We start from the raw sequence: 15,512 nt of genomic DNA, 5'->3' as shown, positions 1-15,512 counted from the left end.
GAGAATAATTTGCTCGGTCGTCCGATTGAGAATAGTCTGCGTGGAAATGAAGTTTCGGCTTTTTTTCTTCATTAAATTCTTGTTAGTTAAAAAAAGCAGAAATAATACCGTAATGCACATCTACACGCAAAGCATTGAAAATGAAGAGGTAAACCAACGATTCTCAATTCAACTTGTCTGGAATAAACGACATTTAAAAATTAAAAAAAACCCCAACTTTACGATCGTCTCGTCATGTCTTATCCTGGTGTTTTCTTGTTGCTCGTTGGCTCCGCCGTACCCGTGTCAGAATCTGACAGTTCTTTACTTCCAGTTAGGTCAGCTCACAGCTGATGCATATACGAAAGCATCGCAAGAACGACCATTTAAACAAAGTAACAAAAAACGACCATTTAAAAAGCATGGACAGCACAAACCAACTCCGTGAACCAAGCAACTCCCTCGTTATTGAACTTTTGTATTCATTGAACCTGATAATTCACATGTTCTAATGATCAATGCTCTACACTTCTCTCGGCATTGGACACGACTACAATAGTATGTTTTTTTTTTTACCGTGCTGGAAACAAATATCAATTATTATTTTTTGCTAATTCGACTTAACGCTATCATATATGTCACCCTTTCACAATTGTTCTCGCAACAGGGATTTACCAGTCATATCCTTGATGGTAGATTTTTCGCCAAACAAACAAGAAAATGGCAAAAATCACTCACATTTAACAGATCAGAGTTAACAAAGCATACTCAGATTTAACATCTCGTATATGACAGAGTAATTTTCACCCACATTGATAGAGATGAGGCATAAATATAGAACATTAAATTGATTGTAGTAGTTTCTTCTATCGACATTGACAGAGACGACACATACAATTTTCTTTTCTTCCTGAGAGGGATGACACACACTTTTTTTTAGATGACACAAGCACTGAAAAAGACATCCATGAAACTACAATATCAACTATTCACCAGTCACCTGATACCACCATTGGCCTGGACTGGCATGGCAAATCAGTCTCATTTTTATTACCACCATAGTTCCACTCCTAGCTTTGAGGAAAACAAACCAGGAAACACTCGCAAGAGAGTTACCATTAGGGCGGTTTATTTGGACTATTGCCCACAAAGGCCCTCTGCTGCAAATGCCTCAAGCTTTGCTCCATGCTCACTTTTATCATATCTGCCAACATCTTCTTCGCCTTTCCCATCTGCTCGCCGCCATCCATCTTGGACACTATGTTGCAAACAATGCTATCGAAAGTGCTGGCTTGCAATTCTGATCTTTTTGATCGCGAGCTTCGCAGCAGCTGAAGCAGCAAGTGAGACTTCACCTGAGACTTTGGGGTCCCCTGAACGGTGAGCTCAAGAAGGCCAGGAATTGCACCTTCTTTGAGTATGATGTCTCTGTATCTGCACTGATCGCTCTCGCATAGTGTGAGGAGCATTCCTACTGCATGTTCTCGACTCCGAAGTGAGCCTTCTTCTAGCACCTCGACAATGGTGAGCACACCGCCTTCTGCGGCTGTTAAAGCAGCCCTTCCTTCCTCGAAACTCACCAACAATTCCAAGAGTGCGCTGCACTTTTCAGCGATCTTGGACGACTTTCTGCAGCTATTTAGCAAACATAACAAAGGAGGAATAGGGTGCAGCGGGAGAATGATGCTGAGGTTTTCAGATATTGTCGAAAGATTGTAGACTGCCATGAGAGCATCAATCTTGGCTTGTGGATTGCCATCCACAAGGATTTTGATCAGGAGAGGAAGGGCACCGGAGGTACTGATACTAGGTCTATTGGGGAAGGAAGCCGAGAGGGTGAGGAGTGCTGCAGTGGCATATTCTTGTAAGCTAGAATTTGTCGATTGCAAGAAATGAAGAAGTGGCTCCAGAGCTCCAACTTCCACAATCTTCGTTTTGTTTCTGCAACCAGAATTCAAATTTACCAGCAAAACAAGTCAAATGAGGAACAAATTCACAGCCATTGATTGTCGTAATTAAATGCTGCTTATTTACTTCAAAAACAGAAGAAGAAAAAAAAAGTATCCCATACTCCGGTTACGCTTCAGTAAAGTTTGAAGGCAAAAACGTAAGCAAACTTATTCAAGCAAGTGAGCAAATATGGGAAGATGATAAGCTAAAATCATTCTGGTGTTTTGCTTCTGTCTTGATTTAGAAGCGCATAGCACTCAAGATAATGGTAGAGTATTAATTAGTATAAAGGAAAATTGTCAAGGAAAAAGTAAATTTTGTAACAATATACCACTTGCAGGCTTAGTTATGTTGCCATTTTCTTTTGAAGAAATTGAAGGTTAGAAAAATTGGGTAACAAGCCAAGAACAATCCTTAAAGTTGCATAATAAATTCCAGCTTGTAATTGAACACTAGATGATCAAAATAGTAACATGTCTACGACATTAATTAACAAGGCATTAACGAATTTCTAAGACTGCGTAACTAAGCTCTTCCCATTTTCCTATAGCCCTGAATAAAAATCCAGCAAAAGAAACTACACCCAAGTATTCAGTCTCGTCACAACTTTTCTGTGTTAGGTTAAGATTACCATAATCAATTTATTCTATAGAAAAGATTTAAAACAAATAATCTGTGGAAGTTCGAGTCGGTCACCAGAGCAATTAGTCCCCAACCAATAAACTTTAATTTGGTTATGAATATTAAACAGAGTAACAGAGAAGTTCAGTCATTCGACAACTCGGGCACATAATCGTACAGTGAAAAGAGAAAGAGAGGGAAAACAAGAACTGAAATCTTCCTCGCTATTTAGCGAAAGGAAGCAACCACAAAGAAAAATCATTAGAGAAGCATAATTTTTACATATAAAGGAATCATCTTTCCTGCCTCAAAGCATTAAAGCTCGCACCTTTCGTCCTTGACGGCGAGATTCACAAGGGCTAGGATGGCGGCTTCACCAGAGTCCGAGCTCAGAGACCGAAGCATCGACACGAGGGGAACGATGGCGCCGGCGAGCTGCCTCCGGTGCCTCGACGACGTCTTCGTCAGCCGCCTGATCTCCCTGGCCGCGGCGATCCTGCACGCCTCGTCCTCCGACATGATCTGATCCATGATCTTCGCGACCTCATCCAGATCGTCGGCAAGTCCAGCCTCCGGTGAAGCCATGCCGTCGCCTCTCTCTCGGTTTACCGGCGAAGGGGGTAGCTCACCTTATATAGCATATAACGGCAGGAGAAGACGGCGCCGACGTTCCGTTAGCTATCCGTCAAACGTGCTGGCATCCCATGTATGGTGTCGGCTAGCAATGCCAATACTGAGATCCTCCACTCCAGGGTCCGCTGACTAATTTCACTCCATACGATTGGAATCTGACGGACGAAAATCCTCGATCGATTTCGATGATCATGTTAAGAATACACGGAGAGTCATGATCGTGACACGTGGATTGCCGGGGGACATCGGATGCCCCTTGGAAAAGGTTGAAACGCAAAGAACCGCTTGACGATTCTTAGCCTCCGTCGTTCGCTTCAGGATAATTACCTCTAATTTTGATTATTTACGTAACCTTTAATATCTTTCTGTTTTTAAATTCGTACCCACTTAAATTATCAATAAATTTTTGCTCAAAAAAATATCTTTAAACAAAAATTCAAGTTGCCACGTAGTCAAAATAATGGATCCTATAGATGCATGTGTTCCAACTAAAAAAGAAACTGGCGAATTAGTTTGTTACACGTGATTTATCTGCGAGGGCGAGCGAATCCAAGTGGAAGAGGTTATATTTATTAATTATTATGTTTTTGCGTAAAAGCGAAAGAGAAAAACTAATAAAGTAATTAGATAAGTATTATTTTGTAATATTATTGTTACGGTTTCCCGACGTAACGTCGCTTGTCGTTTTGTCTTTTATTTTGTTTTAGTACTTTTTTACCACTTTATGGCTTTTCTTTTAATAATTCAACAATAATAATAATTTTTGCGTTCGTGGCATGAGACGTAGGGTAAGGATGTCTGTGGAGTAAAGCAAAGGATAGATCTCGATGGCTGTTTATTTGCTTACCGGCGAAGGCTGCCACCAATCTCTATCTTCCGAGATCAGCAAGCACAATGAATAAAGCAGTGTGTCTATGTTGTATGAATTTTATATATTCTTATACTATTTATTCCTTTTTATCTTCTGCTTATTTCTTGACTGCGTATTTGTTCTATGATCCGGATTGTTTAATGTTTGGCTATATCAGTTATGATAAAGAGCAGATTTCTATCTTTTTTTTGACATGGCAGATTGTCATTACAGCGGTGATATATATATGTGCACCTCGATCGATAGCCCAATTATGAAGAGGCTTTAAAGTAAAAAAGGAAAGATTACAGTGCTAATTAATTTTTGCATGCAGAGAGGACAAATTAAGTTATAATTAAACTCTACGAAAAAGGTGTTGGGAGGGAGAACTGGGTTTACTCCGCCATCTCCAACGTAACAGGAGGCCCTGTCAAGCAAACCTTCCCATCAGGTTCTTTTACAAATCCAGCCCAACCCACGAACAAAATCGATCTGCTAGCCAACCCAGCTGAAGTTTACATTGGATTTGTAATCTGAATTTTTTCAGATCTCCAACCTTTTAGTATATTTTTTTTCTTTCAAAATATTATTTTCAGATAGACAAACATTCTATTTCAGATTAGTCTCAGAATGGTGAACATCTCTTGAATCCATTGTAATAATTCCAAACTGGCTGGAGATATTGCTAAGTATTATGATAAAACTCATCAAAGATCAATGTCGACAAATTAATTCGCTACTCTCAAATAGATCAAAGTTATTATTTTCACCAAGAATATATATATATATAAAACTTTATTTCAATCAATTAAATATATCTAATATTTTCATACTTTAATTATCCGAAAATTGTTAATTTGTTGATCAACAAGGTTTGACTATCACTTTTTTGCCACCTTCTAGTTATTATGTTGTATGAAATTGACAAACACAGAAAATAAACAAATTGGATAGGACATAAATTTGACTGCCTTTTTCTTATAAACATTCTACGTATTTTTCAAAATACCACATCATTTTTGTAGGTCGTCGGACTATATATATTTTTTAGCTAGCTGGAAACATTATTTCGCTGATAACCAACTGGTTCACTTCCACCATTCTTTAATTTGCTCTCTGTGGACAATGCCATATACTGAATATATTAATTAATTACTTGAAGGTATCTTGCAAGTTCCCATCTTGTATTTTACTTTATAATTAAGTTGAACATCTCTTAGCATGTGAGATATAGCTGGGGACACGTCGTAGCAACATAGCAAGAATCTTATCGACAACGTCCAAATTTTCAGTGTTTCAATCGAGATGGTCCATACGAACAGGCATCTTCCCTCTTGCTAGGTCAAAGAGTATACTTTTTTTTAATCAATTATTGGAATAGTTATGGTAATTTGAAAATATCTCAAAACTATTATAATAAATCAAGTATTCATGTGAAAGATAAACCCCTTTTATAATATATAATCTCATAAACAGATCTTTCAGTTCTGGCCGTATATCGCTTTCCTCTACTTCATTTTCTCAAATGAAAAAGGGGAAACGAAGGTCTGCGCTCGACTTCACACGCCAAATTTTAGGGGGTTTTCCAGCGGTCCGAAGTGGCGTGCACGTCGAAACAAGGAGGCAGCCAGTAACCGTTGATTGCTTAAATTGAGCTGACGCAAGCAGCTCAAGTTGACCATGGAAAAGTCAACGTGTTATAGGTGATGACGACTCGGTCCATTCAGCAGAAGAGAAACCATGCCCTTAATCAAATTAGGCCAATAAAATTTGCCTTTGCAAATCGCCTCAGAGAGAGAAAAAATAGTTCTGTAGAAGCAAAGGTGACAATCGTAGATGGAGGCATTCTAGTCGATTAATTATATGTTAAATCGGCTGGCATCAAGTTTTACTGCTATGGCACATGAAGGAGGCTCTGCTCGGAGTGGCCAACATGTACTTTAGAAAAAGAGAATAAAGCAGTCACTTTGGTTTTAGCCATGCATGCTTTGTCCTTTATTCCCTCTCCTCTTCCTCCTCTATCTTTATGTACTCTCAAACATTTCTCTAACTGCTACTCGACCGTCATCGTGATAACATTCTTGAATTTAAAAAATGGAGAGTGGCTCATTTACGGTGATCAATGGGTCATGCAAAGTTAGGTAATGTCGAAAATTTCAAGAATAACTAAAAAAAATCTCGCACTAGAAATTAGAATGGGTCTACAGAGGTAGCTAAAGCCAAATTCGCTTCTATTCTTACGTGTGACGAATGAAAGCAACTAATCTTATAGTTGTTTGATTAAACAACACTAACAATGCCACGTACATAGCGATGCGGGCATCAAATCGTCACTTTCCATGCACCAATTTGGCATTAGATTAGTTCCAGAGATCATTGTTCTTTAATAAAGAAAAAAAAAGAAAAGAAAAAAGCCATCTTTGGATGTGACCTCGCAAACAGTAAAGTAAAATGAAGCCCCAGGGCGTTAAAGAATGAGCAAGATTTTGGGGCTTGAAGAAATAAAGAGGCGCTTGCAGGTAACTCAATGCTTATGAATCAATTGAACCAAATGTTCCATCGATAGATACAAATTTAAAAACATTGGTAAAAGAGAGATGAGATACGAATCATTGCAGTAGTCGGGCTTAATTTGGACAATGATTTCTGCAAAATAACGAGTGAAATGGTTAAGAAACGTTTTTGTAAAAACTGATGAGTTTATATAATTACAAAAGTTAAATACAGTTTTAAATGGCATTAATAGAAAGAGCCCAAACCAAAGCCTTGGGAAAACAGAGTTAAATTACTTGCGATTTCGTTGGACTTTGTGAGGTTTTACCTTTCCTTATTCTTCCATCCAATAAACAAATTCTCGAGTGATGAAAACATGCATGGCACCAGCTGTAGCAGTAATATTATGAATCAACAAATTCTTCACAAGTAAACATGCATGCGTCGATCTTTCCCGGACACAGTTCTATTGCCGGAAATGGTCCATGGCTTGGATCAAGACCGGCCTGAACCTGTCGACGTCGAGCTTCACGTTCTGTCGCCCCAAGTAGATCTTCCCCATCTTGAACCATCCCTGCCGGTGGATCGACTGCGGGTCAGAGAACACCGGGTGCTCCCTCGGATACGACTCCAGCAGCGTGCTCTCCTCCACGCTGATACTATACTGCAAGTAGAGCAGCCCCGCCTCCTTCGACGGTGCTCCGAACGTGTGCTCCGCCATCCCCTCCAAATCGCAGCACGGCACGATCTGTATCACCACTGCGTTCGCCGGCAGGAACACGAAGTTGGTGAGACCTGCTCCGTGCACGCCCATGATCACATCGCACGAGTTCACCACCTCCACGAACCCGGCCACATTCCCGTACTCTGCGTCCGCGCGCACCACCTCGAAGCCCACCGCCTCGGCCGCCTGCACGATCTCCGGCATGTTGGTGAACCGCCGCGTGCCGTTCCGAGCCACCAGCAGGAGCCGCGGGCGCCGCTCTGGGTGCGCCCGCAGGCTGACTGCGCGCTCGCGCGGGAGCGAGTACACCTCGCGCAGGAACCTGGAGAAATCGAGCATGGAGATGCCGTTTGGCGCACGCGCGCGGTCGATGATGAGGTCGTTGTGGAAGCGTAGGTCAACCAGGACGTGCGAACGGCAGTGCACGTCGTCGCTCTTGTCGAGGTCGACGAATTCGTACCGAGTGAGCTTCTCGAAGATTGGTCGGTACTTGCCGAGCCACCACAACTGGATGTTGGTAATCAGGAATTGGACCTCGCCGTGGAACTCGTGCGCGGTCAGGAACAGGGGGAGGAGCACGTCGGTGAAGTCGTGGTAGTAGTTCCCGGTGAAGCCGCCAAGGGCGAAGACGATGGCGGGGACGGTGCTGGTGGCGGTGCACGCCGGCGCGGCATGGGGCGCCTGAGCGGTTCGCACCGCGACCTTCTCGATGTTGTCCATGTGTTTACGGACGTACGGGACGACCATGTACTCCTCGGCTTTGCGTTGGGGAGACAAGAGCACCACGGCCGCGGAGGCGGCCTTCTTCTTGCCGTGAACTCTGACGTCACCCTTCAGGTCGCAAAACTCTGTTCTGAAGTTGGAGAAGTCGCAGATCGACTCCGTCAACGGCGGCCTCGGCATCTCAATCACTTGGGGCTCTTCTTTCTTCGGAGGGAGAACCGTTTCATCTTCAATCGACATAAATTTAGTCACGTAATGCTCAAGATTTGCTCAATTTTGACAGCTTTTGCATCGAATTCAATGCTCAATTACCTTGTTTTCTCGATTCACTGCTATTGTCCTTCAGAATTATATGGGAAACAGTAGAAAAGCTCTCCTCCACTGCTTTCTTTTCCTTTTCTGGATGATAAAAGAACTCAATGAAACTGAAGATAACACAAGATAGAATTCTTTGGCCAAAGAAAAGCTATATGTGTTTAATTCTCGCAATGTTGCAAAATCTAAACAAGCTCAGAACTAATAAAAATTTTACCAGGCTGTACTTGACTAATTTTGCCTTCCGCCTCTTCATTAGCGCCGACCGTGAAGGTCAACGATGCCTGCCCGTCAACTGGAAAACAGGGGAGTTGCAACGCATTAATTAAACCTCAAAACTTCTTAAAACAGAGAGAAGAAAAAGAGGAATTAAGTAGTAGCTTGAAGAAGGATGCAAACGAGCAGCTCACCAGGGGTTTCTGACATGGTGATGAAATAGCTCAAGATCACTAAGCAGCATCCCACAAGCAAGGCCAAGCCAAGCTTCCTTGCTTCAATCCTACCCATGTTCTTGACTACGGCCTTCTCATACCCCATCTTGGAAGTGGGGAAGACCAGGCCAAGCTAAAGCTGCAAGTTTCAGCTACAGATAGCTGAAAAAGATAAGAGAGGAGGCTGGCTGATGCGTTGCCCCAAGGGAGAGCGAAAGGAGCGAGCCCGTCCTTCCTTCACAAGAGCCTGAAGGCTAAAGACTAAAGTAGGCTTGATTTATGGGTTCTCTCCTTCTCTCTCTTCTGCCACCTTCTTCTTCCTGTGTTTTGACAGAAGCCAAATGGAAGAGGTTAGATTTAAGCATGGTTTGTCCAGTGTCCATAAATATACTCTTCTCTCTTACTTTCTCAAATTTGTTTCGTTTTCATAGAAAAAATCTAAAAAAAAAAAAGAAATTTATCCAAAGAATCGTAATGATGTGAAAAAGACATTGGTTTGTAATATGTACTGGGATAAAGTTTGACTAGTCTGCTTCAGGAATCACGGATTCCGTTCCAGTGGGCTACCAGAAATGTACCAGCCCTCATCAAACACATACCAACTTCCAAATCAAAAGTGAAAAAGCAAATTATTTCTACAATAGCTACTTTTTCTGAATTTGTTGTTACCATGGAAGAATCACAACAATGGAAGTAAATCTAAATAAAATAACATATATATAAAAATTATTTTACCCGTTTGTCTTCTTTTCCAAACTGATGTCTTGAAATTCATCCTTTCATATTACGTTTTATTTGGGAGGGAGGAGGAAAGGAGAGAAGAGAGTAAATAAAAAAAAAAAAAAGGAATTTTGATTCTTGTTTAGGATAGAATGAGTTAAGAAGAGAAAGGAGAGAGAAGAGTAAAACTTATCCTTCTATACTAATAAATCCTTAGGATTTCTTACACTTTGATTTGAAATATAAAAAAATAAAAAGAAAACTTAAAAATATTTTAATTTAATTTTATCTCTATTTTAAAATATTAAATTTTAAATTAATTCATCTATTTAGATATCTTATCTTTGTGTTGTCATTCTTCCCACAATACAATCGTCACCATCCAGTATCCAATTGCTCACACTCCACAACATCGACATGATCGGCGTTGGTGTTGATCTTCGCTGTAAATCTTTTTGAGAACAAGATTCAAAAAGACATAGACACATAGTCTTAATCTTCTTCTCCTCTAATAACAGGAACTTATCCAAAGAATAAGTGTTGTCTATTTTAGAACCTTCTATATCCTAATTTTTACATATAATATTTATAGAATTTTATAGTTACTATCCATCCTCTACCTACATTATCTTTTTTAAGAAATCAAAATATTTTTATAATTTTATATATTTAATCTTCATTTTTTTCTCTTAAATAAAACAACACATATTACGTTAATAAACTTTCCATCCTTCCAAACAAAAAAAATATAAATATTTTACTTCTTATTTTTTTTCCTTCCTTCCCTTCTCTTCCCCTTCATCTTTCATGAATTTTCTCTCACCCATTCAAACATAGCATTAAGCAGTATTGGGTATGTCTGCATCCTAGTGGTGTCAAACCGGACAGACCGCTCGGCACACATTCCGGTTCAGCACAACACAATGTTAAACTTTATATATTTTATTAAAAAATTCGAATAATAAATTTAATTTGCCTTCAAGTCTAGTTTAATTTTCTTATTCTCTGAAACTAATGGCATAGTTTTAATGGAGTCGGTGAGGAAGATGTAACTATTATTAATTAGTTGCAGAATTGAAATGGGAAGTTCCAGGCTTCATCACACGTTTTATGGAATGGGTCTTCCATCTGCAGTTGCGTGGTAGAATAAACTTTGTTAATTAGCAAAAAAAACAGAAAACAATAAAGAAGAATAAAGTTTCATGAAGATGACGCCGTAATATGTCAGGATTTGGATCTAACCACATGTCTTTTGTGCATGTACTGAAACCAATCTGATCCGATCCATCTTTTTATTATTATTATTATTATTTTTTATTTTAATGCAACTTGGATACTCATTGACCTCCGAAATTTCATATCTGATATGAAAGGAAGAAATGTGGGTTCATAGAATAGTTCATCGCTTAATTATGCCATCATTGACTCTCAGTTTTGTGGAACCAGCACGAGTTGAGACGATTGACCAAAATAGTTGAACCAGTCATCCAATTAAACTATATATCGCATCAGTACTTGAAGCTTATTTATAAAGCCTTATGGAATTGATTAGTTGATGGAACTTGGAAGGAAGATTCACCACCACCAGTTCTGCTCTCAATCAATTGTTCCAACAACTCCTTTGAAAATAATTAAACTACGATAGGTTGAGCTAGTCATAATGACCCTGTAATCATATAGATCATATATGAACGAGCATCTCTAGATCAACAAATTTACTGGCCCACTTCTAGACGCAAGCCTTCATTGACTTTTAGCAGAAAAGAAATGACAATTAAAGAGATAAATAATTGCTAGTAAAATTCATGCATCTTCTGACAATTTAATTAATACAGAGCCTTGTGATTAAATGTTTAAAATCATAGTAGATTTGGCACTGCACAATATCATAAAACTACAGTCAATCAATGAATGCTTCAAGCGAACGTGGGCACAAGTGGCTCAATTAATGCATATGCAATCCGCATGACATGATGAGGTGTTCATTTTTTTTCCTCGGAAATATTGAAGTGGCAACTACGCAGTTGATAGTCTACTTAATTTGTTTTCCTGTGTATAAAAACATGGAGCTGTCAGAACAGTTTGTCTTCTCTGTGCATCGAAACGATATACCTAGCTACTTGAAATAAGGCCGTGTACAATGTGTTTTGTCACGTTCATGCTCTCCCACCACCAACTCCTCAGACGGCAGATTTGTTGTTTTCCATAGATTTCAGAGCATTGAATGTTTGACGCTGGACCAGGGCTGGTAGAGCTAGCCTTTGCTTGGTAAACCAACTCTTGTAGGGTAAGTTGCAAGCTCATTAATTAAGGTTAAATTGTAGCTAGGCTGCATTGCCAGGGCCAAATTGTAACTTTTTATTAACTGAGTTCGTCTTGAGTAGTGTGTGCTCTGGGGGACAAGGGATGCATGGTTCTGATTTTCAAGGTCGTAGGTAATCAAAACAGAGGAATGATTGAGGTTGCCAAATGACAAGAGAAGGGCCAAATTGTGTTTGTTTGAAATATTATTATTTTCATTCCACTTTATTTAAATGCACATTCTTTTTAGTCCTGAGCACCCTTATAATTTTAGCACATGAATGGAATGCACATATACATCCACAAAATAGTAAAAAAAAAAACACTAATTTAATAGGTATTATTGTGCTTAAAAGATATTAGGCCCTATGGGACCACTTTCCTTGACGCGCTTGGGCTCCAAAATTAAATAAATCGAGTTGTTGTGCTGTCGCTTGTGTTGATAGCGCCATTATCCCTAGGTTGCAAATCAACTTGCACCTTGTCATGTGTACACGTGAGTGTGTATGGACAAAATTATGAAGGTTTTTTTTAACGTATAGCGCCTATTATACACATATTTTGAAGCAATTTATATTAATCTATATGCATCACCATTTAATTTCAACCAATGCCTTTATTTTATTTAATTATGTGGTTTCATTTTATTCGAGCTAGTGATCGACTATCAAATCAAGTTATAAGTGTCTGTATTGAATTCTAGCAAACAGTTTAATTTTATTTAATTTAACAATGCATCTTTCTTCAGTCGATTGAAAGATGCTTATAGTGAGCTATCACCTTTTGTCACGTAGAAACTACTAAATAGCTACCTCACATTTGAATTTCTTTTCGATGAGATTTTATCAATTCAAAGCTACATCTCCAAAAATCATGACCTGATTCCCTGATGAGGTCCATCGACATGTTATATAATGCCTCCATGAATGAACCAAAAGAATTAAACAACATACAGTCCCTTTTTTATGCATCTGCAAGTTCCATTTGTCCGGACAACCTTGTTGGCAAAAAGATGAGGCCCAGCAGTAAAACAACTGGCAATATAGAAGATATATAACCTCCAAACCGAATCTAACTCTTGCCTATCGACGAAGAAGCTCGCGAGCATGTATGAGAAAACTGCTGAATCTCCCCCCGTCAAGCTTCACATCTTGATTGAAGAAGTATATTGAAGTCCAGTTCCTCCAACCTTCCTTCTGAGCCAGAACTGATTTTGGATTTGTGACCACAGGATCTGTAATGCCATAGCGGTCGACCAGTGAGCTCTCCATGATGCTTATGCTATATTGCAAGTACTTCATCTTCATGTCTAACGTAGGCACTCCATAGTCAGAGTAGCAAAACATTTCCAGCCCTCCCAATGGAACAACTTGGATCACTACTGCATTCGTCGGAAGGAATATGAGATTAGTAAGCCCTGCACCATGCACTCCTAGAATCGCATCACATGAGTTCACTATGCGTGCGAATTCTGCCAAGCTTTGGTTTTTCTTGATCTCTGCTACAACAGGTTCGAAACCCTCCCATTCTACCATTCCTGCAATTTCATTGACATTAGTGAATCTTCTTGTCCTGCTTCTTGCAATAATTAGGAGTCTAGGTCGCTTATCGCGGTCAGCCCCTAGCTGAATTGCAGTGTCCCTCTCCAATGAGTAACTGCTCCTTATGAACTGTCCGAAGTCGAACATTGTCACACCACCAGATCTTGCAGGATCAATGCCCATATCCTTGTGAAATGCAATGCCCACTATGACACGAGGATAGCACCGAACCATAGTATCGTTGTTGAAATTGATAATTTCGTAATGAGATAGCTTCTTTAGTAATATTTCATACTTTGTCATCCACCAAGGCAGCATTTCACTAATCAAGAACTGAACTTCTCCGTTGAACTTGTGGGATGATATGTAGAGGGGAATTATTAGATCTGTGACTTCATGGAAGAAGTTCCCCATATAGCCACCAGTTGCGAAGATGACTGCTGGAACTGTGCTATTGATGTCACATTTTGGAAGATCTTCCTCGGTACTCAAGTAACCTACTGACATTTCAGTGACACGAGACAATGCAGCATGATCTCCCTTCCGAGGATGAGGTTTGATTTTCCATGAGTCCTGTAGTTCTGTGGTGTTCTGAATTGAGGAAGTGACGAAGAAGATGGAGGAAGAGCTTGCTTGGATTCTGATATCACCCTCCATGTCACATATGTCTGCTCTTCTGTCGGAAGTATCACACAAGGGCTTTCTGCTGAGGTCCACATTTTGGTTGTTTGTATCTGCAACCAAAATGAAGTACTCAAATGAAGTGATTAGGTTTACTCTGTTTCAGATACATTTCCTTCCTTTGTTCTCTGCAATGTGTAGTGTAAGGACAGAGGGAAGATCCTTCAATTTAAGGGAAACAAAGAGAATTGAAGAGATATGTATCTAAATTGTTCTTATAGTGAGTTAAAATTTTGCATTAAGCCAAGATTCAAAAGTACAGTAAAAGAAGCGATCCTGATTATGTTATGATATTTGTGTTTTCTTTATCTGTTTTCACAGAAACAAATACATTGTCTCAAGTTTATAACAGCTATGATGATTCTCGATTTCTCGTCACTGTAACTAGTAGCTACACCAGCTAAAGCACAAAACTTCTAAATCCATGTGCTGATTCACCTAATTCATTTGGCTCTGTTCGAAGAATTGCCCCAATATAATTCGCCATGATCTTTGAAAATATTGCACCTAATTCCATGGTTCACATTTTCATAGCCTTAATCATTTATGTTTCTCAAGGCAAGTGAAAAAAAACAACAAAGTGTTCATCTTTGACATTTTCATGGAAAAAGTTGGGAACCAAAGATCAGAAAGATTGACTATAACCATCCAAAACTCAACACAATCATCAAGCTAGCAACATATGGTTGGAAAATTTCCCCTAATGTGCAATAAGTTACTAGATTCATGGTGCCTAGATTTACCACGCAACCACTTCCTCCTTCAACTAGTAGATTCATGGAAAATTTATCAACTTTAGGGCTTACCATTTACTTGCGCGCTGGGAAGAGGAGGAGCTGCATGAGGCGACAACCAGGAACCCACTATTAAGAAGAAGAAGAAAGATTCAAGCTTTAACCAGTTCTGACCAAATAACGCACATACACCAAAAAAAAATAAAAACGTTTTGGGGAAGAGCAAAAACTCACACGAAGGAAAAGAGACAAAATAGCCTGCGGACAACACAAGGAGGGCCATGGAGATGAGGAAGCATCCAGTGAAGATGGCAAAACTCAGAGTCTGGGGCTCAACCCTGCTGAAGCACCTCAAGAACTTGGCTTGGCTTCCCATCATCATTGACGACCTTTCTCCTGAGCTCGTCTGGTTGCTACTTGCTGAGGAGAAAAGCAAGTAATTAGGGCTGGAACATCGCCACGGCACAGCAGGCGAAGCTCATAGCGTGGTAGGCATGCTTGAAAGAAGGCTTTTTTTTTCTTCTTCTAATAGTAATTCTTTTCAGTGTTCCATCGACAATGGCTTGGTTGAGAACATGATTTTCCATGTACGTTTTTGATATTATCATTGGAGAACAGATTTATGATTTGTATATTTATTTATTTGTTTATTTATTTGAATATTTTGCTATTGAGTAGGTGGCGGTGGTTAGATCGAAGAGTTCCGAGAGTTGACTGGAGAATTAATAAATGATGGTTGGTTCTCAGATTTGGCTGTCGTATTTGAATTGTTCTTGCTTGGATGGATGCCCAGTCCTTTCATGACGTGTTCAGTTT

The 15,512-nt window shown here is 39.7% G+C and overlaps 3 protein-coding genes across 3 annotated transcripts; all 3 read right to left on the bottom strand.

Moving 5' to 3' along the window:
- Positions 1–804: 804 nt before the first annotated feature.
- Positions 805–3,144, bottom strand: LOC141824023 (U-box domain-containing protein 45-like). The gene is made up of 2 exons (XM_074711284.1): positions 2,879–3,144; positions 805–1,920 (listed from the first exon to the last, which is right to left on the bottom strand). The coding sequence occupies exons 1-2, from the start codon at positions 3,133–3,135 to the stop codon at positions 1,098–1,100; spliced, it is 1,080 nt and encodes a 359-aa protein (XP_074567385.1). The 5' UTR covers positions 3,136–3,144; the 3' UTR covers positions 805–1,097.
- Positions 3,145–6,799: 3,655 nt separating this feature from the next.
- LOC141836887 (beta-1,2-xylosyltransferase XYXT1-like) lies at positions 6,800–9,057 on the bottom strand. Its single transcript, XM_074724357.1, has 4 exons — positions 8,699–9,057; positions 8,506–8,583; positions 8,286–8,372; positions 6,800–8,200 (listed from the first exon to the last, which is right to left on the bottom strand). Exons 1-4 carry the CDS (start codon positions 8,823–8,825, stop codon positions 6,993–6,995), a joined length of 1,500 nt encoding a protein of 499 aa, XP_074580458.1. The 5' UTR covers positions 8,826–9,057; the 3' UTR covers positions 6,800–6,992.
- A 3,503-nt stretch (positions 9,058–12,560) lies between these two features.
- Positions 12,561–15,253, bottom strand: LOC141838098 (alpha-1,3-arabinosyltransferase XAT2-like). The gene is made up of 3 exons (XM_074725501.1): positions 14,931–15,253; positions 14,769–14,825; positions 12,561–14,015 (listed from the first exon to the last, which is right to left on the bottom strand). Exons 1-3 carry the CDS (start codon positions 15,076–15,078, stop codon positions 12,823–12,825), a joined length of 1,398 nt encoding a protein of 465 aa, XP_074581602.1. The 5' UTR covers positions 15,079–15,253; the 3' UTR covers positions 12,561–12,822.
- Between the last annotated feature and the right edge of the window lie 259 nt (positions 15,254–15,512).

The sequence above is a fragment of the Curcuma longa genome, chromosome 1 (assembly GCF_044706935.1).
Source record: "Curcuma longa cultivar G26 ecotype Majalengka, Jawa Barat chromosome 1, ITB_CL_G26_1.1, whole genome shotgun sequence".
Taxonomy (NCBI): Eukaryota; Viridiplantae; Streptophyta; class Magnoliopsida; order Zingiberales; family Zingiberaceae; genus Curcuma; species Curcuma longa.
This window is presented reverse-complemented; position numbering and strand designations above follow the sequence as displayed.

What these genes read in the sequence shown, in the direction of transcription:
- LOC141824023 (XM_074711284.1), bottom strand. Translation starts at nt 3,135, where the DNA reads ATGGCTTCACCGGAGGCTGGACTTGCCGACGATCTGGATGAGGTCGCG. An exon ending in CTCGCCGTCAAGGACGAAAG is followed by an intron (nt 1,921 to 2,878) that starts GTGCGAGCTTTA and finishes TTCTGGTTGCAG; the next exon opens with AAACAAAACGAAGATTGTGG.
- LOC141836887 (XM_074724357.1), bottom strand. Translation starts at nt 8,825, where the DNA reads ATGGGGTATGAGAAGGCCGTAGTCAAGAACATGGGTAGGATTGAAGCA. An exon ending in CACCATGTCAGAAACCCCTG is followed by an intron (nt 8,584 to 8,698) that starts GTGAGCTGCTCG and finishes CCTGTTTTCCAG; the next exon opens with TTGACGGGCAGGCATCGTTG. An exon ending in AATTAGTCAAGTACAGCCTG is followed by an intron (nt 8,373 to 8,505) that starts GTAAAATTTTTA and finishes TTTATCATCCAG; the next exon opens with AAAAGGAAAAGAAAGCAGTG.
- LOC141838098 (XM_074725501.1), bottom strand. Translation starts at nt 15,078, where the DNA reads ATGATGATGGGAAGCCAAGCCAAGTTCTTGAGGTGCTTCAGCAGGGTT. An exon ending in TTTTGTCTCTTTTCCTTCGT is followed by an intron (nt 14,826 to 14,930) that starts GTGAGTTTTTGC and finishes TCTTCTTAATAG; the next exon opens with TGGGTTCCTGGTTGTCGCCT. An exon ending in TCCCAGCGCGCAAGTAAATG is followed by an intron (nt 14,016 to 14,768) that starts GTAAGCCCTAAA and finishes TTTTGGTTGCAG; the next exon opens with ATACAAACAACCAAAATGTG.